Source organism: Aplysia californica, unplaced genomic scaffold (assembly GCF_000002075.1).
Source record: "Aplysia californica isolate F4 #8 unplaced genomic scaffold, AplCal3.0 scaffold00001, whole genome shotgun sequence".
In the NCBI taxonomy this organism is placed as follows: domain Eukaryota; kingdom Metazoa; phylum Mollusca; class Gastropoda; order Aplysiida; family Aplysiidae; genus Aplysia; species Aplysia californica.
The window spans coordinates 5645582-5669299 of record NW_004797271.1 but is presented as its reverse complement, the minus strand read 5'-3'; the positions used below and the strand labels follow the sequence as shown (position 1 = coordinate 5669299).

Here is a 23718-nt window from a genome sequence, read left to right as displayed (position 1 = left end):
AGAGCTCTCTGCAAAGCGCGCGTTGATGCAGGCCTTGTGTGGAATCAGGATCCGTCATGCCTTGTTGTAGAACTAAAGTGTTCGCGTTTCATTGGATGGGGTGATTGTAATTTATATCTATATTTTATTAGCTTTCTGTTCAAGATTGGCAGATTTTCAGTGTCGCTGCATCTTGCCTCTCCCCCCCCAGTTCTTACACCTCTCACACTGAATAGGTGTACTTGAGCCATTCTAGTTATTACTCTACTTTGAGTTGCAGCAGTGGTTTTCGTCTTCACGTTTATTATATGAATATATGAATCGTGACACCCAGACTGGTTATTGACAGTCGATTTTCTAGTTCTAGGTCTTTTTTCAGGCTCAAAACAGGATTCATTTTTTTATATAGGGCCTATAGTTTGTTATGTTGGCTAATATGATGATGGGAAAATATAAATAAGTAAGAACAGACTGAAACACCAAAGTGTCTCAAGATCCCAGTGCCACACTGACATGTTGTTGACTGGATATAATGTACCTACATGTGTGTGTGTGTGTGTATTCACAAACATATACATGTATTATATTAGATATAAATGGAGCACACGCTTTCATTGTTATGTAACGTGTTCCTGGAAAATGGATGAGGCCCCTACCTTGGAAAATTGAGAAGCTGGTTTGGCAGTCACCCAGTATTATAGTCATCTATAGTTTGAGGACTATACTACAAAATGTACATTTGCATTCATTTATAGATATTTAACTTTTTATCTTTGATAGATTGGCTTTTTTGGGGATCATTCTTGACGCGCAGCGGCCTGATTTTTCCCTCGAATTGGGGTCTTGAAAAAAATGTGGGGGTCTTGAAAATATTTTCCAGGATTTGGTGGGGACCCTGGAAGTGGACTAAGTGGAACTTACCAGTTACCTGGACGTCCGAATAGTTTTTCTCCTGTTGTAGATTGATGGTGTAAGTTAATTTAGGTGGATGATGGGTGCTCTTTTGTGGAGTACCCCTAACTTTTCAGTGTTTTTCTTTTTTTCTCATGAATAGTTAGTAACCTTATTGGCCGAGGTTCTCTTTTTTAAAACACAGGTTGTGTTTAAGCTTTAGTTTTGAATAGTATTCTCTTCATCAAGAAATTAATTCAATTGTGGTCTTGTTGTTTCAGGAAAAAAGAGGAAGATGAAACATTTAAAACTGGCGAAGAAGGCTCCTCTTCAGGTTCTAGTATAGAGTCTGATCTACCTAGTGAAGAGGAAAGTGAAAAGGATAGTGACGAAGATGGAGACAACAGTGAGCCCAAATCCAAAAAGAAGGGAAAGAAGAAACCAAGGAAGAGGAAAGGAAAAAAGAAGAAAAAGGGTAGTGATGATGATGAGGAAGATGAAGAACAGGAGGATGATGATGAGGAGGAAGAAGGGGGAAAGAAGAAAAAAGGCAAAGGAAAGAAAAGGAGAAGGATAAAGAAAATAGCCAATTCATCTGATGAAGATGGTGAAAAGGGCAGTGATTCAGATGATGTAAGTGGTATTTTTTCTTTCTACATGTTCCGCCTGACATGTTCTTAAATTTTGTATTTTTTTGTGAACACAATGGCATTACAAGTAGCTGTTTTTTTCTTTACATGAACATTTTCGTCTTAGTGCACACAATATTGTTACAGTTGGTGGCAATTTAAAAAAGAAATAATAATTAAATTTTTTTTGGTATGGTTTCTTTGTCAAGCATTTCTGTTATTTTACTGCTGTTCCTGTCTCCCAAAACTTTTTTTCTTGTTCTGAAACTTCTTATATTATTACATAATATTCAAAACTAGTTGATTAAATCTTATGGTTTGTGCTAACTTTGGGTTTGAGTATATCTTCTTGTATAATTTTCGTACTAGAGACGTTTGAAAATGCATACTAACATAAGTTGAAAATTTTCATCTTTACTGTATTAGAACTACTGTTATTTCAAAGCTTCTGAAACACATTTTGATGCAAGAAATATATTTGGTGTGACTTTTACAGTTTAGTGGTTTTTATTTTCGAGAAAATGAGAAATAAAAATATTTAGTTTATAATTGCCTGAAATATTTGTGTTGGTTCTTCTCACAGGATGATCCTAATTCTAGTCAAGCTGGGAAGAGAAAGAAAATCAGAAAAGTGATGTCAAATAAGAAATTGGAAGACTCCACAAGAGCTGCCGCTAGAGCAGAAGAAAAGAGAAGGAAGAGAATTGCAGCCAAACAGAGAGAGGTAAGAGTACTCAAGAGATGGTCATAATGTTTCAGTTTGTTTTACTGGTAGGTTCTCTTTCCTTAGAATTAAGCCTTTTTTAATGGCTTTTTTTTTTTGTCTACTGTTTTTGTATAGTTGGGGGGGGGGGGGGGGTATTCTGTTTTTTACTTTTGATGTACAATTTCTCTCTTTAACACTTTGCCATAACAAGGCTCATATACAGGGTGACTGCCATGCCCGGGGAATTAAAAAATCGCGGAGACCCGGAAATTTGAGGAAATCTGTAAATTGCCCCGAGAAAGTACATAAAACCAAATCTGATAACGTCCGTTCATTTTTGGCGGTCACAATTGTGATATTCGTTCGGCTTTTCCCTGTCTGAGAGAGCGTTTCACTAGTACAGGCGGCTATGGCAGCAGGCGGAAGTGTTTGTATGATACAGAGACTCGATCGGGAAAATAAAGGTCTACTTTCACTTTTGTTACCACCGAGAAATTTGCCGGTAATGGTTTGATAATGCAACATTTGTAACATGCAGGTTGTGCATTATGAACTCCGTGTCTCTGTGAAAATAAATCAATATCTGTCCTGTGCTGTCACTTGTAGCGTCTTGTCGGGCTTGCCATCGGGACCAATCAGTGAACTTGAGCATCACATTGTGAGTAGATTTTCTACTGGTGAGTGTTGGGGTCACCAAAGTTCATTCAAGTTCTAAACGCTGTGAAGTATAGGGCTCCAGAATGGGGGAATTATTGATTTTTTTAAAAGATACACTTGTGGGAGGGGGGGGGCGGGGCGAGGTTGAAGGCAACACCAGACGACAAAAACTTAACTTGGAAAGCAAAGAATTTTGATTGCGGTACTATAGAGACTACAGAGCTCTGTGCAAAACGCTCGTTGGTGCAGGCTTTGTGTTGAATCGGGATCCGTCATACTTTGTAAGCCTTGTTTTTTAACAAAAAGATTCATGTTTCATTCGGTGGATGACTAGATCGTACTTATATTTTAGCTTTCTGTTTAAGATTTGCAGATTTTCGCCCTCCTACAGTTCTTACAAGTATCACGCTGAGTAGGTCTTTCACGTTTATTATACGAATCATGACACTCAGACTGGTTCTTGACAGTCGATATTCTGGTTCTAGGCCCTTTCTCAGGCTCAATACCGAATTCATTTTTATACAGTTTGTATTATAAGGCGAATGGGGGGGGGGAGAAAATATAAATAAGTAAGAACAGACTGAAATACCAAATTCACACCAAAATACGGAAGCCGGGTTGGCAGTCACCCTGCATAATATAGTAAGATATAGTAAAATCCCTTGCCATCAAAGTCAAAGGCATTTTGGGGAAATTCCAAAGAAACTGGGTGGTAAACATTGCCGATTTGCGAGATGGGACTGCAAAGAGTAAAAAAAAAAAAATGGGTGGTGTTTGAAGGGGAGGGGTGCAAATGTGAGAGTTTGAAAATCAGAGAATCAGAATATAATTTTGAAGCAATGATGTTGTGGAACTATCTCTTGGCGCATTTGGTCCCCCCCTCGTTCACTCTCTTTTTCTCTCTCTGTCAGTTTAATATTGAGACGATCACAGATGAGAACAACCCCATGAACTGCCTGATCACAACAAAGCTAATCCTGGAGCCTGGCAAGGAGGAGGGTGATGAGCCCATCGTGCAAGTGAACAAAAAATTGGTCCGCAAGCTCAAGCCGCATCAGGTGGAAGGTGAGTAATGGAGTGATGTTGGTCGACAAATTTGAAGGAATTGGGGAATTTACTTGATAACACCAAATCGGAACTTGAAGGTTAAAATTTCAATCACATGAAATTTGATGATCTGTATTGTCATTATTTGCTTAAAAATTAGACACAGTACTGAATGGGTTCAAAGATCCTAACTGAAACACTTGCATGCATATATTTTCAATTGGTTTTCTGAAGAGTGCTATGCTTCTGATGAGAATGAGACAGTAAGCCATTTTAGACCAGTGTGATCCATGTATGTCAATGTTATGCTTATTTGGACTGGACAGATGTTGAACTGTGCCCTGTGCTCAGTCCTTCCAGTTTTCTGCAAATTTGCAGATATCCGTTAATGGAAAGATTTCCATGAAAATTAATGCTAAAAAATAATTTTTAACAAATACAAAATAAAAATTTTCTGAAAATACTCATAGTCAATAGCTAACCCATACCGGAAATGCTCTTTTATATGAAAGTGAAGACATTGTCTTCCACTTTCACTTCTAAAGCACCAGCAGAGCATCAGCACTGTAAACAAGAAGAAATGTGGTTCATTAGATCTTGGGCCTGCCAAGAAAGAAAACTCTAAAGAGAGCTTGATTTTTTATCAGACTTTATTTGTAAATATTGTTGTGTATTTAAGTTGAACATAAGCTGTCAGCTATTTAGATCTAGCTGTTATTCTATTATGGGTGTACTATAGGCCTACAAGGGAGAACAGCATGGCCTTAGATTATATGGATTCTACATATTATGGTGCAAACCAACAGAAGCAGAAAAAAGTTGAACATTGACTGTCAAGTTATATAGATCTAGCTGTTATACTACTTTTATGGATGTTCAGTACTGGTATACAAGGGAGAAAGCATGGCCTTGGATTTATAATGGACTAACACAAGCAGAAAATTATGTATGCAAGGTACTTATTTTTTCTCACTTATTTTTCTTGTTAGATGTAGGCTTGAGGCGCTGTCCCCCTTCAACCCCTGCCAAGGACCCAAAAATCCTCGAAAAAGTCATCAGCTGCTGGAAGCTCTGTGTGCTACACTGCTGAGCAAACTGTTTTACTCTTGTATATTGTTTTGGTCTCTTATTTCAGTTCTCTTTGCCTCTGACAAACTAGCAATGCTTAGCTTAGTGTAGTTTGATCATTGCCTTTCCCATGTGAAGAGAGGGCAAGCTGCATTTCTGCTAGTCTTGACTGCCAAGTATTAAGCTAACAAGATTTTTCTTTCTTTTTTATCTCTTTTCTTTTCCTTTCTTTCTTTTCGTTTCTTGCCAGGAAAAAAATCACCAAGTCAAGGCAGGAACCTGACTTTGTGCATCCAGTGTTGTCATAAATGTCATTGTTTAAAATTGCATTGTAGTTGCAGATAAGGTTTGTTATGGAATTCAATACCCCATTATGGATGTCTCTTGATATCTTGATACATATTTTTTTCATAGTCATTATCAGTGTGTTTTCTCTTTCTCCCCGCAGCTGTGCAGTTTATGTGGGATTGCATGTATGAAAGTGTCAAAAGGTCTAAAAAAGAACAGGGTGCTGGCTGCATTCTGGCTCACTGCATGGGTCTGGGAAAAACTCTCTCGGTGAGTGTTGACCATGAATTCCTGGCCTCGATGAATTACTGTATCAAATTTTTACCCATTCTTTTTTGTTTTGTAAGTAGGCATCAGACCCTTTCATGGTCTCATTTTGTCATATGTCCGTATATTTATATTCGGAATCTCAGGAATTGAGTATCTTTTCTCATCTTCCTTCCTGTCTGTCCTCTCATCTGTTGTTTTTAGAAGTTGGAACTCATGTTCTTTATTTGGTTATTTTTTTCTTCCCTCCCAGGTGATCTCTTTTGTGCACACAGTCATGACCCATGCGAAGGTCTTGGGCCAGCGCACGTGCCTGGTGGTGTCCCCTCTAAACACGGTGCTCAACTGGCAGAACGAGTGGACCATGTGGTTTGACGAGGAGGACCAGCTGGAGGTGGGCTGCCCCACCCCCCCTCCCTCCCTCCCTCCCTCTCTCTCTCTCTCTCTCTCTCTCTCTCTCTCTCTCTCTCTCTCTCTCTCTCTCTCTCTCTCTCTCTCTCTCTTTTTCTCACACACATACACACATTCTAAAGTATGGCTGATAGTCTTTTACCTTTTGTATCCTATGAAGGTGGGAGGTCTATCATAATGAGTCTGATGAAGACATAAGTGTCTGAGCAACGCTTTTTTTATTCCTTTGTAACAAGCATGAGTTTGCCATGAAAATAAACAATAAAAAGAAAATCTAATTACGTACCTGAAAACTACATGTAGGGAAGAGCTATATAGGTCAACTCAACTCGCCTGTATTTAGAAATGATGGAAATTGCTGCTAGAGACATAAATTTTTTGTACCAAACTTGTTACGTTGTACTGGGTATGAAAACATTCTATCTTCAAAGCAGTATGTGTTAATGAGTGGGGTGCAATTTCGGGTAGATGTTACCCCATCCATTATATAATGCTCTCTAGGGGGTGCTCTGGTCTTCAGCACGTATATTACCTATTTGTGTTGTAAGTGCTGTAAAAACTAAAAAGGTACCCCCCGGGGGCGGTGCCTCTGACTGAAGTGTCTTTAGGCCATTCCCAAAGGGGGAACATTAACCATGTTCTTATGCACAGTAGAATTGTAATTGTAAATGGGCTGATTCATCGATGTCATGCTCATAACAGTGCCTGAACTGCAACAGGGAAGTGCTGCTTTTTCTTTCCTAATCCTTACTATCGTCATTTCCCTCTGCTTCTTTTGTATGTTTGTCACACTCTTGTGACCCGCTATTTCCGGGGTGCCTTGATAGTCGAAGCAGACTTAATGCTGTTGAAGCTTGAGGGGTGAACAGAGTAAGTCTTCATTCCCTGTAAGGATTTCTCTGTTGACATCCACCCCTTGGCTCTCATATGACCTTAAGCAGTTGCGAGCGCCGTAAAACCTCTACTAAAACTAAAAAACGAAAAACTATATTTGTGGTCCATAAATGAATGTTATGTTTTTGTCCCCCCCGATCAGGTGTGGGAGCTAGCCAGCTGCAAGCAGAATCCGCTGCGTGCTGACACCCTCAAAGACTGGCACGAGAGTGGCGGCATCATGATCATTGGCTATGAAATGTACAGAAATCTGACCACTGGTGCCCGTATCAAAAACAAGAGACAGAAAAAAATATTCTATGAGACCCTGGTAGACCCAGGTACTTATGGATTGTGTGCATGTTGTCAGTCTCAACCAAAGGGGAGTTGAAAAGTTACCATGTTTGACTGATTTTGTTATTTTGTGTTTTTTTTGTTTTTACGTTTGTTTGTGTCTGTGTTTATTTCTGTGGGTTTTTTTATTTGTTTTTTTTTTGGGGGGGGGGGGTATTTTTATCTTAAAAATGTTTTCCTAGGCATTACTTAATAAGAAAAAAAAGTTACGTTCATAAAATTCCATTGATTTGTTGGTGGCCTTGCATTATGATATACTGGGTATCTGTAGTCGAAGGGATTACTGAGGATATTGTAGAAAGGGATGCAACCTGGATATGTTGTGTTTATCTTTTATCTGTTTTAAGTTTCCTCAGTCTTCAGTCTAGAAGGAAAGGGGTATATTCAGTGTTTCCTCTCCTCTGTATTTTTACGGAGACCAGTTCCGTACTTGTTCCTCCATCATTATCAACTCCCTCCATAAAAAACTGCGACAGCGTAGTACTACCGAAATTTCGTAGCAAAAGATCCATACTCGCCTTGATACCTTCTTGTATAAGTTACGGATATTTACGGCAATTCTCTTGGCAATAAGTTATTGTTATAGAAAGCTGCCAGATTGTGCTTTTCGTGTAATCGGCCATTAATCTGCTATGCCCCGTGCATTCATTGCGGGTTAGTCGGCAGTACATTTTTACCTGCAGATTGATCAAAATCTGGCCTATTTTTTGTGCCAATTTCCTCCTTTCTATCATTTACTCATTCCTTCTATCTTTGGATTGTTGCCGCGGCTGGAAAATCTGCGCATTGATCAAGTAAATTGACTTGTGATCTGAGACAGAAAATTACTGTCAGAAAAAACTTTTTTTTGTTGCAAATTTGTCTAGATCTAGAGAAATTATCCATGCGAAGATTCTACAGTACGGGAACGTGACAAGGGCTGCTATGAAAGAAATTTATGCTAAACTTCTAAAGTCAAGAATAATTCGAAGTCCTGTTCCGAGGTCGTGACATGCGACATTCAGACGTGAACATTTAGGAAAATTAGGGTATACGCTGGGTAACTGTATTGGGAAGGTACATATCTATTCATTATTCCCTGGTTTGCCTTCATGATCAATGGTGCGATGACAAATTAATTGAATTATAATAGCAATGGAAGGGGGACCTGCTTTAAACATAGCCAGCAATGGAAAGACATGTAGATCTAGGTGAAGAAATGAAACAAGACAAAATGTTGGTTAAAAAATAAATGTTATGGGTTGTAGGCAATCTCTTCAAGCAGGCTCCCTAATACCATTTTCTACCCTCTAAAAGCACTAAATTTCACTTTCTTAGGGGGCATTGCCCCCTGAACCCCCACCGCGCTGTCCCTGACCCCAGGCAGAATTTTCCTTACTTTTCAGCTTCAGCTAATGGAAGCACTGAATATTACAATTTTTTAATCTACTGACTTTTGCATGTATAAGTGTCCCAAATGTATTTTATTCATAAAGATGTCATCTTGAGTAGAAGTCATGGTGTAGAACTTAAGACAGTGTTCTTGTAGTTATTTCCTGTAAATATTTTTTTGGTTAGTTCTTATGAACATTTTACACTGAATTTTCGATGTATGGGTACATTGATTATTAATTTTTTTCAAAGTCTTTATTTCTTCAAAAGTTGAAGAGTTAGGATACTACTTAATTTGTCCTTAAGGAAATTCAGTTCACCAAGTATGCATGTTCACTTTTCTTGGCTACCTTGCAATTGATTTATTTAAGTAAAGTTGAATCTGCTCTAACCACCTCCTGTCGAAGACAACCACTTGAACAAATGATCACTTCCTCATTCCTATCCCCCCCCCCCCCCCCCGTGTTTTTCAACTAATTGCCAAAGCCAACAGCAAGCTGACTTCTGAATGTCTTCAATTACATTGTTTATTTGGAATGAATCTTACACAACTTGACTGATTTTTTTTTTTTTTTGTCCCTCAGGTCCTGACCTTGTAGTGTGTGATGAGGGCCACATCTTGAAAAATGAGGCCTCTGCACTCTCAAAAGCCATGAATCAAATGAAGACGCGTAGGAGGGTGGTGCTTACCGGGACCCCTTTACAGAACAATCTCAATGAATGTAGGTGCAGAAAGGAATAATATTGATCATAATTGCCTATATTTACAGCGCATATCCATACTTTACAGCATGCTCCTTGTTCTTTAGTCCTCCCCGGAAGCACCAATTAAGTGTTCAAACAGTTATATACTGACAAGATCTTTTGTCGCTTATAGCTTGGTACCCAATCCCACCTGATTGGAGTGAGGAAAAGTATTTTTCCCCAGGGATGAATGTCAGGCCCTTGATGGGATTTGAATCCATGACCTTTTCAGTTACAAGCAGGACAACCCTTGAAAATTAAATGAAAAGGCTTTTTCATTTTTCCTTTTATCAAATTTTTTTAGGCCAAGTGAGTCAGCATCTACTTGACCTGCTTTGGAACAGTCGTATAAAATGGAATGAGCATATTTATAGTTTGAAAGTCAGTGTATTTATGGAGTTAAAAATGGTGTATTTCGTCAGTTCATATTTTGAGCTTTCTCAAAGCTGTTATTTAAGTGCGGTAGCTTTTATGGTGTATGCCCGTGGGCTGCGGAGAATATTTAAATGTGTTGTGAGTTTAAACATGTTGAGTTACTGTTGCTGTATTGTTTTAAGTACATTCCAACTTTCAAACCTGCTTCAATGGCCTCCTGTCCAAGATAATCTCCTGCACTAACAACCACCCCCCAAAAGGGTTTTTTAAATATTGTCATGACACTGTCCAAGATGTCCACCTGTCTAAGATATCCAATTTTCTCCCTGACAATTGTTGGCTGTCTTGGACAATGTTGTCTGTGATTGTGATTATTTTAGACATGCTATATTGTATTTGTTTCTGTGTAGATCACTGCATGGTGAGCTTTGTGAAACCCAACCTGCTGGGAACACGCAAAGAGTTCAACAATCGGTTCATCAGCCCCATCGGGAACGGCCAGTGTACGGACAGCACCCCTCGCGACGTCAAACTGATGAAGGCTAGAGCTCACGTTCTCCACGAGATGCTGGCTGGTTGTGTGCAGGTAATGGGGGGATGTTTACAAATAGCTATTTTCTTTTCTGTTGTGCAGTATTAAGTTGTTTGCAGTCGCACAGCCAGCAGTACAAAATACCTCATCTGGTCACTCAGCCAGGAGAGCAACTGCAACAGACTTCTTGGCCTCGCGCAGAACTGCTCCAGGTGACGGTACGGATATTTTTCACTGGCACATTATTGCGGCAAGTGACTTCAAAGTGTTAAAGAAATGGATGATGGGCATTGCGGTTATGCTGGTGTTTAGATGGTGCTTAGGTTCTGGGGGGCGGGGTTTCTAAGAAGTCAGCTTAAGAACTACAGTTGTGTAATCTGATGTTTTAATGTTGGATGTCACTGATAGGGTTTTGAATTAGTTGACAAGCTTGCTAGGGCATTCAGACACTTATTCTTACAGATGAAAAAGAAGAAAAAAACCCAACTCAAAATGAGGTATCCTCTGAGATATTTTTTGTGGGTATAGTTCAATAACTGCACAGTGCTTGCAACATTGAAATCAATCCTGCCTGGTGAGACTCCTCAAATTCTATGGAGATTCTGTCTCTGTGGGGTGGCAGCATGCAAGTATTTATTTCTATTGGAATTTTACTCATTTTTCTACTCCGAGCCATGGGCGGCAGCGCAGCTAAAGTGACCAGTATATTTGTGTCTTTACTGAAAAATTTTGCTTTCTGGGCTTAAAACAGTTTGCATACTATCTTAAACTTTTGGTGTCCAAAATAAAGAGGTTTGGCTGCTGTTACAGAGTTCATTTATCAACTTAAATATAGTTTGATGCTCATAACGAAATTTTTCTGCCACCACAGAGGAGGGACTACTCCGCTCTCACCAAGTTCCTGCCACCGAAGCAAGAGTATGTGATCTCGGTGCGGTTGACCGACGTCCAGGCAGATCTATACTACAAGTACATGGAGCTCTCCGGTCAGGGGGTGGACGGTGTGTTCAACAACAAGGGAGCACGACTCTTCAAAGACTACCAGAACCTCATGAAGATATGGACTCACCCCTGGGTGCTCAAGCTGGCTGAGATCAGAGACGAATTGAAGGTGAGGTGGAATTTTCCAGCTGAAAAATGATTGTGGAGTAGTCGGTATCCTCAGTCTAGTCTTGGTTTGGATTCGAAGTTACTGGTTATGTGCTCGTAGTGGGTTTTCCGCTTTCCTCCTTCTTGTGGCATTTATTCTACCTTGTGGTTGTGTAGCACTCTTGTCTCAGAGCTGAAGTTGTTAGTTTATGATCAAGTTTTTTCAGTTTGTGTTTTGAGTGGGGATTTGGGGAAGGCTTCACATAATATGAGATGTAATGCTTTTTTTTTTTTTCGTCTTTTGATCATTAGGCGGTTGTTGCGAGTTTCATTGTGCTCCTACTTTCTTTCAGGTTTTTTATTATTGTAAAGTGTGGTGAGGTATACCATTCCATGTTCATGAACTACTACTCATACCGTGCAAACTGGATATGGACCTTTTGCTCTGATGTTAACGTGGGGGGGTTGGTGGGTGCTCTTGTGTGGCTTGCTCCTTCTTTCCTAAAAAAAACATCCATCCTAATCTCTCCTTCTTCTTTTCTTTGTCTCTAGTAACACTTCATATCTTTGGCCCTTAGAATATAATCCATTTGTGTTGCAAGTGCTGTGAAATTCTTAATTAAAACTTCCCACCTACGCAAGGTGCAGACCGCACAACACTTATCCCCACAGACCAGGATGCAGGTTGACTACATCAGTACTACACCTGTATCTCGGCAAAAATACCCCAACCGTTATGAAATCTTCATCCTGAGAAAATTGAAAGTGACAATCACATGTTCACCAAAAAAGGAATTAGAACCGGAACTGAAAACATTAGATCTAGTCTAGCTAATTCCTCACCAGAATTCTCATCATTGCGTAAGAGTAAAGCAGCACTCTTGCTAGGTCTACTCGACATTTTTTTAAAAAGTTACCCCAATTGTTGTATACAGATTTTCGACCTCAAAGGCCACACAAACCATTCAAAAAGGAAATTAAACTCTTAACAATTGCGCATGTCGAAAAGGAGATAATTTCTGCAACTTTTTTGGTTGCTACATCACACCGTCGCTGATCGGCGTCCGGGGAGAGTGTTAAACTAAACCATGATGTTTAAACCTGAACTTTATGTCCACAGATGAAGTATGATGACGAAGATTCTTTCATCGATGATGATTCGTTAGACGAGCGGTCCTTCTCCAGCTCAGGCTCGTCAAGTGACGATGACAAAAAGATGAGTGACAGTGGTGGCGAAGGGACCAGTGCTGGGGCGGGACAGAAGCGAGGCACCCGCAGGACACGAGCAAAAGCCAGGTATTGACATCTCGTTTTCGGACTTTGTGGGTGGGAGTTACATTAACTCAAAACGTGCTATGTTTGTATGTTTGTAGTCAGTTAGTAAGGGTCTTGAGTGATGAGAGAGAGCACTGTTGGAACATTCTAGGGCGGTGCGGGTAGTTCCGGACGAGTTAGGGTGGAGCGCAGAAGGCGAGTGAGGGTGTAATGTGTTAAGACAAAATATGTGTGCATATACTCTTTAGATTAACGCATTCTGACTATCGCACCGCAGTTGAAAACAATGTACGTGTTAAATAGTAAACGCGGCATTTCATTTTATGAGGTATGTTTTTAAAGGAATATAAAACTTTGCCTCTGACTTTACATCCTTTCAATGAGAGAATTCCAGATAGGTGGAGCTAGATGAGAAAAGGACCTAGCGAGTTTTTTTTACCTTCCTTCATATGTGCTCTGATCATAGAGATCTTGGTTGAATATACATTTGAAGTGGTGAGTTTAAGTTTTTTTCTTTACAGACGGCAGACTTTCCTTTGCTCTGATAAGAGATTGATGTCCTGATCATAGAGATCTTGGTTGAACATACGCGGTTTGTCGGGGGGTTTTTCTTTACAGACGGCAGGCAGGGGAAGACAGTGACCCTGAGGAGGTCATTACTGAGTGGAAGTCAAAGACTCGTGGTCCGGACGAAGACGGCCGGCCTGAGGAACCGGAGAACCAGGTGTCTAGTCAGTGGTGGGCACAGTATGTCACAGAGGACGACAAGAGCAAACTGGAGCTCAGCAACAAACTCACTCTTCTCTTTGAAATCTTGCGTATGTGTGAAGAGATCGGAGACAAAGTGTAAGTCTTTACCTTAGGTCGTTTAATATGTTATTGCGGTTAATCCCACATGATAATGGGTAAGTTTGCTTCATCGAACACGGAACTCAATTTAGCAATTGATTGCCAATAACTAGATTCTGTTTGTAAATACAACAAACTGAGGGCAAAAGATTTCTTTGTACAGAAAAAGTATAGCTGCATGTGAATCTGTGAAGAGTTTTATTAAGTGCACCTAATAGAAACATTACAGCGAATACGAAATATGAGGAACAGCGGTTGTTATTGTGGTCCTTTGGGTTCACAAGACGCGGCAGTTTTCGTCGTAGCAGCCTCTTGCCTTCTTTGGCACATAAGAAAAATTATCGAATGATGCTCGTATTATGGGTCACGAGGGTTTACTTTTGGTTTATTTAAATCCAGTGTTCAATGGGTGCCCTGATGTGGTTTGCTCTTTATGCTTCTTTTACTGTTTTTTTTTGGTAGTCGGGTGCCATTATGGTGCAGGTACTCCGTAAACTGAACTGCAATTTTTACTCTTAGATCCGTCATGAGCAAGTGTAGCCAAGTCGCAGGCTGGATTACACTTTGCAATAACTTACCGCAAAAATGCAGTGGTGAAAATTATCTGTTCTGGTCACTTGGCGCAGTCTGCAACAGGTCCGAGAGGTCTGTTGCAGTCGCTTTCTTGGCTGGGCGACCAGATGGGGCATTTTGTACTGCTAGCTGTGTGACCGCAAAGTGTTAAGCAGTTTCGAATATCTCGCGGGCCAAAGCATGAGAAATTTGGGTAAAAGAGGTTGAAAAAAAAACTAAGTTCCCTAGTTAGCCTAAAAATTGACGCTACAGCATATGTCGCTCATGGGATAAATATTAAATCTGTTTCTGCCATCTGGGCTGAAAACTAAACATTAATTTTAATTTCTAATAGTGGGCAATTTTGTTTTCCTTATCTACGAGGTGCTTTATTAGTTAACGATAACTGGAATGAATTGTAGGCCAGATTGAAACTGCTTCTGGGCCAGATCTGGCCTGATGGTCATAGTATGCCCATGCCTGTCCTAGATCTTTGAGTTTGTTTTTAGGGCATCAATGAAATGGGATAAACAGATCATTGTCAGGTAGTTTTAGAGATCAAAGAGGTTATGAACACAATGTCATCTCCATACAATGCGACTAGGTTGTTAAGCTATGTCAAGTACTCTTGCATACTTTTGCACTAGATAAGAACTTTTCCTTTTATCAGCACAGCCGCCTGGATTCATAATCTTCACTCTTTTAAAGTCTTTGAGTTTTGTAAAAAAAAAATTGTTCTGCTTTTTATGTCTAGAATGTTCTTTGGCAATGGTTCCTCATTTGTTCTGTTTTTCATTTTCAATTTCAGATTGATTTTTAGTCAGAGCATCCTGTCTTTGAACATTATTGAGAACTTCTTGGAAAACATAGATTCCAAGTTTCAGCAGGAGTGTGATGAGAAGCCAGAGGGAGAAGAGGAAAAGCCTGTAAGTTTGCAGGATCAATATGATGGAGAGATTTTAAAAAGGTACACACCCTTTTGCAGGATTGCTAATTGTCCTGAATTTCCCAGGGCTGTCCTGGATTTGGTAATCGGGAATTTGAAAACCATATCTATAAGGCGACACCGAAATCAGCCCCCATTTTATGTAATTTTGTTTGCTGTGACATAGTCTGATGTTATAAATGTAGATGTCTGTGATTGGGGTTAGAAGTTGACAAGCTTATGTTTGTTGTTGTCCTATTCGTCGAAAATAATTTGTGACCTCTATGCAAGCCAGTCGTTGGGTGTTTCTCTTGTAAAATTCTTGTCAAAATAACTGATCAACTGCTAAAAATGTGTTTGGTCGTTGAGTCTAAGGTTAAAGTTGATCAGCATTTGATATTTTTTGTTGTTGGACAGGAAGAGGAAATGTTTGGCCGTCAGTGGACTAAGAATCTGGACTACTATCGCATGGATGGCTCTACCAGTGCTCAGAACAGACAAGCCTGGGCTCAGAGCTTCAACGATCTGGAAAACTACAGGTTAGGCTGACTGACTGATCACGTTAAAAAGTTTTTTTCTAAATGTTTGTATTTTAACAGTTCTGTGTAGGTTTAATTGTTCAAAAACTGCCCAGAAAATAGCAAGGCTGAGGGATATTTAAGAACATTTGTTTGTATTCCATGAAATCAGGTTTTACATTTTTTAAAAATATTTTGAGTTGAAAGTGTGTGAATAGAGTGTTGTAAACCATCGGACCAGCTGTCCCGTTAGTATGCTACCATTTTTCTGGAGATACTGGAATTCTAGAATGTCCGCTCCCTTTTATGTCAATGGTTGTTTTTGTTTCTTGGGGTAGGACCTGTAAATGGTAGGTATCTTAGCATCAAGATCACTTCTACTTCTATTTTTCTCACTATTACCTTTGACTGGCCGTGGTCTAGTGGTAAGGTTCTCAAACCTGAATGAAAGAGGCCCAACGTTGTGTCCTTGGGAAAGGCACTTTACACATTTTTCTCACTGCACTCTGGTGGAATGGCTATGGGCAGCAAAATATCTTGTCAGTTTGTAGAGTGTAATCCATAGCTTGCATTTGTGTGCTTCCTGGGAAGCTGAGAATGTTTCTTACTTGCAGTCTCTGCCGGAGTAATAATAGTTGTGAACCGCGTAGATAATGCCAAACAGCCAACAGACAGCGTAATCACTGTGCTCTTGGTGTGTTCCAGGGCTCGGCTGTTCCTCATCTCCACTAAAGCAGGTGGTTTGGGCATCAATCTGGTTGCTGCTAACAGAGTCATCATCTTTGATGCTTCCTGGAATCCCTCACATGATGTGCAGTCTATATTCAGAGTGTACCGCTTTGGACAGACGAAGCCATGTTATATATATCGGTTCTTGGCTCAGGTAAGAACACTGTTGAGCTGTTTCATGTATTTAGAGTATATTTTTATCTCATTCTGCTTCTTGCTTTTTTTTCTTTCAAATTTTAAATTCTGCACAGTAGAAATGACAATCAAGATGGTTTGTCATTCTTTTTAAACATTTTGTATACATAGTGCTTCTGAATAAGAATATGTAAATTATGTGCTTCTTGTTCTCATGAACTTTCTTCTGTCATTTAAAAATCCATGAATAAACATTTCCATGGATACACATGTGAATACAGTATGGTCTCGGACCTCTCAAACAAGGATTTACAAATTCATTCAAATGTATGTTTCACCAAGATGTCTAAGATCAGGAGATCAGTCTCTGATGAGGGCACCTAAGAAGAGAGGTCAGAAACTCGCTGGGAAGTCCTTTTCTCAGAGAGAGTATCAGACAGATAGAGCTAGATGTTTAGTAGAGGTTTTAGTTGCGAGCGCCGTAAAACCTCTACTAAACATCTAGCTCCATCTGTCTCATACTCTCTCTGACATTCGATGGGATACAAAGTTTGTGGCAAAATTTAAGAAATTTTTAACTTGCCATCTTTTATAGTCAGTCCATTATATTCCAAGGACTCAAACGTTCTTAATGTGACACAGATATGGACATTGACTGTGCTGGGATAGCACCTGTATGAATGCCAGTTTATGTGTAAACCTTAATCTAAAGAGCCTATATTTGCACGTTCATGTACATATATTTGGCATAAAGATGAAGTTATTGTAAAGTGCCTAGAGCTGTGTTGCACAGGAATGAAAGCCACATAAATTGGAAATCAGCTTTATTATTATTAGACAAAGATTTAAGACTAAGATTTGTCCGTTTTTGTGACAGGGATCTATGGAGGAGAAGATCTACGAGCGACAGGTGACGAAGTTGTCCCTGTCACAGCGTGTAGTGGACGAGCACCAGATTGAACGCCACTTCTCTGCCTCTGATCTCAAAGAGCTCTATAACTTCACTCCAGACCGCTGGAACGATGGGAAAGACAAGCCAACATTAGCTCTGCCTAAGGTATGAAGTGGCAGGAGAATGGGTTGATAGTTGTTTTTTTCTTCTTTTTAAAAAAATAGTATTTCATTATTAATTGGTACTAGTGCAATGAGATAAGAAATAGATTTTTCAGGAGGGAAAGCTTGCTAGACCTGCCATTTGTGGTCTGATCTCTTAGTAAGTTTTCATTTTGATGTGAAACTTGTTTGTTGTGGGAGGTTTTTGGGTGCTCAGGTGAGGTTAGCAAGTTCGTTATCTTTACTGCATTGTTATTTTTTTAGTCTGTCTCGCAGCGAATTATAGCAGTTCTTGTGCTCACTTTCGGGAAACTACGACAATGGTGTTTTGTTGTTTTTCAGTACTTCATAACTTTGGAATCCTTAAAATGTCAGTAGCGTAGTGGTTAGCTCAGTGGACCCGTAATTGTGAAATTGCAGGTTCAGGTGTTTGAGCCTCAGCTGTGTCCGATTTTGTGTCCTTGGGATTGGCACTTTACACAAATTTCTGATCTGCTCGGTCCTTTGGAGATGGACGTTAAACTCATAGGTCCTGCCTCTTAACGGGAGGAGCGACCCTTGAGGGCTATTTTCTATGTTTGTTGCCCGAGATCAACTCTAAGTACACATATATAAGTTAGGCATAGTAAAATCTCTTGATACGCAATTTTATTTTGGCATGGCTACAGCGGTTGCTATGGAAACGACCGCCATCTTGAAGGTGAACAAGGAATTTCAAATCCCTCAGGCTGTCTTATTTACTGACCAAATTTGACCAAGTTTGTTTGGTGAGAGTATACCTGAACTAGACCCTCTATCAGCGTAACAGCGATTTTTTTTCAATAAGTGCAAAAGAAGAAAAGAATTTGAGAATTTTACCAAAGTATAAATAAACTTTTCTAAATTTAGGTTGTGTAATCGCTTGCCAATGGAAAAGTTAGTTTTTTTTTCGCAAATATCTCTCTGTTACATTGATGGCATCCCTCCCATCTATGTTTCCTGCAAGATTCATGTCAAAAGGATGAAAACTAAGGAAGGGGGGGAATGACATTTTGCGAAAAATGACGATTATTGTGAAAATTCACTATATTCACCCTCATGTTTTCAAAGGCAATTTACGAGGAGAATAAAGACTTTCTCAATTGTCTCCATGCAATTTTTAGACAAAGAACTGGTTGATCTTAAAAAATCAGCCAACGTCTCAATGTGCATAGCCTGACCCAAAATCTGCAAAATCAAGGGTCGCTCCTCTCCTTAAATAATCTAATAGTGTTGATAGGGGTGTTAAGCCTACGTTTCACCAAACCTTAGAATGTTCAATGACTAAATTGCAGCCAAGTGTATGATGCATGCACACTTCAGGCTGTGTTATAATCCCAGCTCTCGATAATGTTGCTTTGACAGTATCTTTCTAGTGTTAGCAGTAAGCATAACATGAAACAATTGTGAGAAATGTTGATGAAGTTCCAGTCCACAGTAAGAATCCTGTCGCAATTGACAGCTGTATCTTTCTTACTCTGCTTTTTCAACCTTTGCTTAAAGGAAACAGGTCTCTGGTAGAAACTAATGAAACACATAGACTTTCCTTTTGTCTGTGGAAAAGCTAACTTACAGTTTTCTTTTTTTCCATATTTGGTTTTTGTTATGAATTTGTTAACACAAAGACCGTCATTGATAAGCCACAAATAGCTCTGGTTAATTTGGACATCTCTCTCATTTCTCATTTCTACTTCCACTTGTAACTCAGGATCCCCTGTTGGCGGAGATCTTGACCAACAATAAGCAGTGTGTGGTGTCCTTCCACGAGCACGACTCTCTACTGGAGAACCAGATAGAACAAACGTTGACAGAAGAGGAGAAGAAAGCTGCCTGGGAAGAGTATGAAAATGAGAAGAAAGGAATCATTGTCAGAGGTATGCTTCTTATTCTTCCACATGTTTTTGTTGTTTGTAATTCTGAATGTTTCGCAAAGATTCATGGAAGTTTTGGGGTCTCTTCCGATTTCGAAATGATTTGATAGCTCATGATTTAAGACTGGATATGTTTTCTGCAAAGAGTTGCATATGTTAGAGGTCATCTATTATGTATTTATGTCTACCTGGTCCCGATAAGACATGTTTATGCCTACCAGGTCCCAATTGGATTTCTTTCTTGCACAGTCTTGCGTATATGGAGGTCATGTATTATGTATTTATGTCTACCAGGTTTCAATAGACATGTTTTCTGCAAAGAGTTCTGCGTATGTTTGAGGTCATCAATTATGTATTTTTGTCTACCAGGTCCCGGTATGGAGAGAACGGCCAGCTGGCCGATGATGGCTGCGGCGCAGATCCTCAGCAGAGAGCAGATCACAGCCACAGTACAGACCCTCAGGCAACAGGTGGGAGAAAGCTTCCCAATTGTGTTGTCACTACTGCTAATACACTTGAAAATGTCCAGGGCGGCCACCCATTGTCGGGGATAAAAGTGGTGGTCTTAGACTCTGTAGATGTTTGTAGACATTGTCATTATAATACTCCCCCCAAAAAAAGGAAAAAAGTGGCAGGGCGATGACAATTTAATTGAATTATAGTAGCAATGGAAGGGGAACCTGCTTTTAAACATTGCCAGCAATGGAAAGATATGTAGGTGAAAAAAATCAAACAAGACAAAATGTTGGCAAACAAATAAATGTTACTGGTTGTGGGCAATCCTTTCAAGCGGGCTCCTGAATGCCATTTTTAACCCTCTAAAAGCACTAAATTTCAATTTCCCACCGGGACTCTGTCCCTGGACCCTTTTCCTTACTGTTCAGCTTGAGCTGGTGGAAGCACTGCCATTGGTGCACACATTGAGTGGGTTCAGAGAAAGTTGAGCTGAAATGTCTTTGAACATACACAATATCCTTTCATTTCCTTTGAGTAGAATATTTTGCTGAAAAGGTTTTAGTTTTAGAGGGCTGAATACATTTTTTTCCTTGTATTTAATTTGCTTTATATGTTATATATTGTTGTTAAAACCTGTCAGTCATTGTAAAAAACAGATATCAGAACAGGGATTTAATCGAACTTGATGCTAAGAATGGTTAATGGTAAAGAAGCTGATGATTCAGAAAAGTACGTTTTTAGCTAATGTTAGATTCTCTTTTCAGGATTTAAAATAATACTCTTTATCTACGGCAAGCCGTTCCCTGCGGCTCGCAGTCGCAACCGGTGAGCCGCTGACAGTGTCTGGAGCACATTCTTTACGATGATTTCGAAATCAAATTACTTTTCAGCAATTGCCAAAAACAGGTCTCTTTTATTAGCAATGCCAATCGGGCTTTCCCGCGCTGCGAAAATTTGGTCTCCGTTTACGGGCGATTTTGCAGACCCGGCCGAAGCGTAGGTGACTAACTTTGTCAACCTCGGTCTGCTCTATTTCCGAACCAATCGGAATGAAACTCGGCAACCAATCAGAAAATAGGGCAAACTAGTGATATGTGGACGTTGAAGTTCGTACACATAAATTAACCTATACTTTTGGTGTCTGGAACACTTTCGTATCGTGTACACCGAAAACTATAAGGAGTTTGAATTTCAACGCCGAGATGGTAATAGATCTATCTATCCTCTATAGTGTGCTCAAATTTGAACGTTCTGTGTCAAGTAGTTGTTTAGACCCGATCATAAATGCACGACTACCCCCCTGTCCAAAGCGGCTTCGCACGGAGACCGGCCATTTTCCCTTCACTCTCGCAGCAAATGTATGTGACCTACAAATCCCCGCATGACTATTCCGGGCCCGTTCATTGGTCACTTGAAATAGGGCAATGGCGGGTGCGCGCATCCGGTTGTTTTTCTCTCTATTCCCCTGTAACATCGCAATGGGGGTATTCCGAGGCGAGGTTATCTCGTCTCAGGGTGTTCGCGTCTCAACGGGGAAAAAGAATTTTTAATTGTACGGCATGCTCGATTGAATTAACTTATCTTTTACGGTTGGCATGGTCTAAAGTCATCATAAAAAGCTTTGCAATTATTTAGTCACGCTGCCGACATATATTCTTAAAGATCCCATGTTGTGATAAGATGCTATAAATAAAATGGACTCATCCCGACACCCCTTTTTCGCGAAATCGTAATATGTACACCAAAATTTTAATTATAACAAAATAACTACGAAATTGGTAGTAAATCTGACTGCAGAAATGATTTCTACACTCAAAAACACATCAGGTAGCCAAGTTTCTCTCGAACACTCCGATTAATTACCGAGATATCGTAGATTTTCTTACAGAATCTGCTACTGCGTGGTCCACTTTTTGGGAGTATTTTCCTATATGTGGGTCTTCCATATTTTGCCGACCTTTACAACCCAATAACTTTTTTATTTTTGAACCGATTCTTAAAATTCAAGAAACATAATTCTTAGAATTGAAAATTCTTTCCTAGGTACCCAAAAAAAAGGGCTAACGTGAAAATTTAAATTTTCATTGGCATTGCTACTTTTATCGGGAGTTCATTCGTTAGAGGAAGAACTGTCAAAATGGGTTGACTTGTCTTGATTTAATGACCCATTTAGTGACGTTTTTGTCATTTTTAGATTTAGTACCAAAATAGGGGCCCGGTATAGTGGGTTTACCCCCCCCCCCCCCCCCCCCCCCCCCCCCACGGAGATTAAGAGTTAAATTGTTTTTAATTTATTCTTTTGGGGGGAGGGGGGGTTCTCATGCTTTTACTTTAAGGTCACATTCATTCTTACAGAAGGTGAATTTAGTTTAAATATCATAGCTGCCACTTTTCTGCTAAGTAGCGGAAACTCCCCTTCATCTAGCTTTTCCCACTACTTTCCTCCGCTGGGTCGCCCTCGGTCGCAAATTGCGATACTTTATTGTTTTCACGGAAAACACCGAATCCGGAGAGGCAAAAATGTGGCTTGTGCATGTCCACCCGTAGCTTTCTACATCCGTTCTTCTGTGCCTGCCTGGCGCTAGTTTCACATTTGTTTATTGTGGAGCGACTGTCAATTGAGCTTCAGGATGGTGGCGCGCCGAGTTGTCCTTGAAAACGGCGGAAATTTGAGAGAAATTGATGCAGAATGCAAAAAAAAGGAGCTGGAATGAGAAAGAAGCAGACAGTGTGCGACTTGAAAAGTTCATTAGAAAATTGAACCAGCCGCTTGCTGCACTTTGCGTTTGGTGCGATAAAGAAATCGTGTAGTACACTGGCAAAGGTGTTGATTCCTTGATCCAATACTGCTCTACATCGATGTACAAGTTTTAAGTAAAAGAAATCTTTTTATGAGACACCAACTGACGACTTGTTAGTCAACTTAGTGTCTTGGGTTTTTTTTTTTCAAATTCATTTTTAATTCAGTAGCCTATGGTTAACAAATATGACAGTTTTCCCTTCCCAAAACATAGGCTAGATGTTCCAAAATATCACCTCTGGGTCTCGCTGGTTTTATGCCGGCCTTCGGAGAGAGCACGTACGCCTTCGCGTGAATTTCCTCCTTTTTTTAAATTCCTGAGTGGCAGCTATGAAATGTAAGAACTTTTTAGCTTTGATTTCCATGCTTGCCAGATGCTACTCTATGTGTGAGAACACTTTAGTTGTCACTTTAAGAGTTTGGTTTGTCTTATAGTTTATTGTTTTTTTGTCATATGTCTCTGGATGTTGTTGTTGGCTGTCCCCAGTTGCCGGATGTCCCAGAAGAGTTGTTCCAGCTACATGTACAGCAGGCCCTGCGCCGGATGGTTCAGCTCAAGCAGGAGGAGATGAGACGAGTAAGTTGTGTGGCTCATTTCTTGTTTTGTTGATGATGTATTTTGAGGCTTGCCAACTCATGAATTTCCCAGGACCTTCTTGAATTCAGCTATGGGGAATTTGAGTGCGAGCTGTATGATATGCTGCACCAAAGCCATTCCCACTTGGTATAATTTTTGTTGATGTTGTTGTGTAGTCTGATGTTGATGTTTTAATTTTGGGTGTCCCCGATTAGGTTTTTAAACAGCTGGCAAGCTTGTAGTCTTCTCAGAAACCTGAACTCACTAAATCTGTTTACACCTTTGGCTATTTTGGGTTGTATTTTTAAAAAAACTTTTTTAGTGCCTTATATAGTGGAAGGAAAAGAAATTAAATGAGGTAGTGCTTCATGAAGCCCACGTGGGATGTTCAATGATAAAAACAATCAGGAAACGACAAATGCAGTTTTTTGGACACCTGAATAGACATAAGGGTCTTGAACCTTTTGCTTGGGGAAGCTAAACAAATGGGAAACAGGGAAAGATCAAGGAAATGTGGCTTTTTTAAGAGCATCCAAGCAAAGAAATGAATGGAGAACCATGATCGTCAATGTCTGTCACAGATCTGGCACTGGATGATGATGATGATTTAGTGCCTACATTCTGTTTACATGTTTCTGCAATGTTTCTTTGATGCTCAGTTATCATTGGTTCTTTGGGG

At 39.9% G+C, this 23718-nt stretch overlaps 1 protein-coding gene across 1 annotated transcript in view; it reads left to right on the top strand.

Moving 5' to 3' along the window:
* The window catches only part of LOC101846389 (transcriptional regulator ATRX), a gene marked incomplete in the record, with an annotated part of 58992 nt that overhangs the window by 28870 nt on the left and 6404 nt on the right, over positions 1–23718 (top strand). Inside the window, 18 exon segments of the mRNA XM_013085062.2 lie at positions 1152–1503; positions 2083–2223; positions 3774–3927; positions 5426–5535; positions 5786–5926; positions 6980–7157; positions 9126–9263; positions 10071–10246; positions 11064–11303; positions 12402–12577; positions 13175–13402; positions 14766–14883; positions 15300–15421; positions 16106–16283; positions 17142–17321; positions 19044–19209; positions 19576–19676; positions 22950–23039. Coding sequence (XP_012940516.1) covers positions 1152–1503; positions 2083–2223; positions 3774–3927; positions 5426–5535; positions 5786–5926; positions 6980–7157; positions 9126–9263; positions 10071–10246; positions 11064–11303; positions 12402–12577; positions 13175–13402; positions 14766–14883; positions 15300–15421; positions 16106–16283; positions 17142–17321; positions 19044–19209; positions 19576–19676; positions 22950–23039 — 2989 coding nt within the window.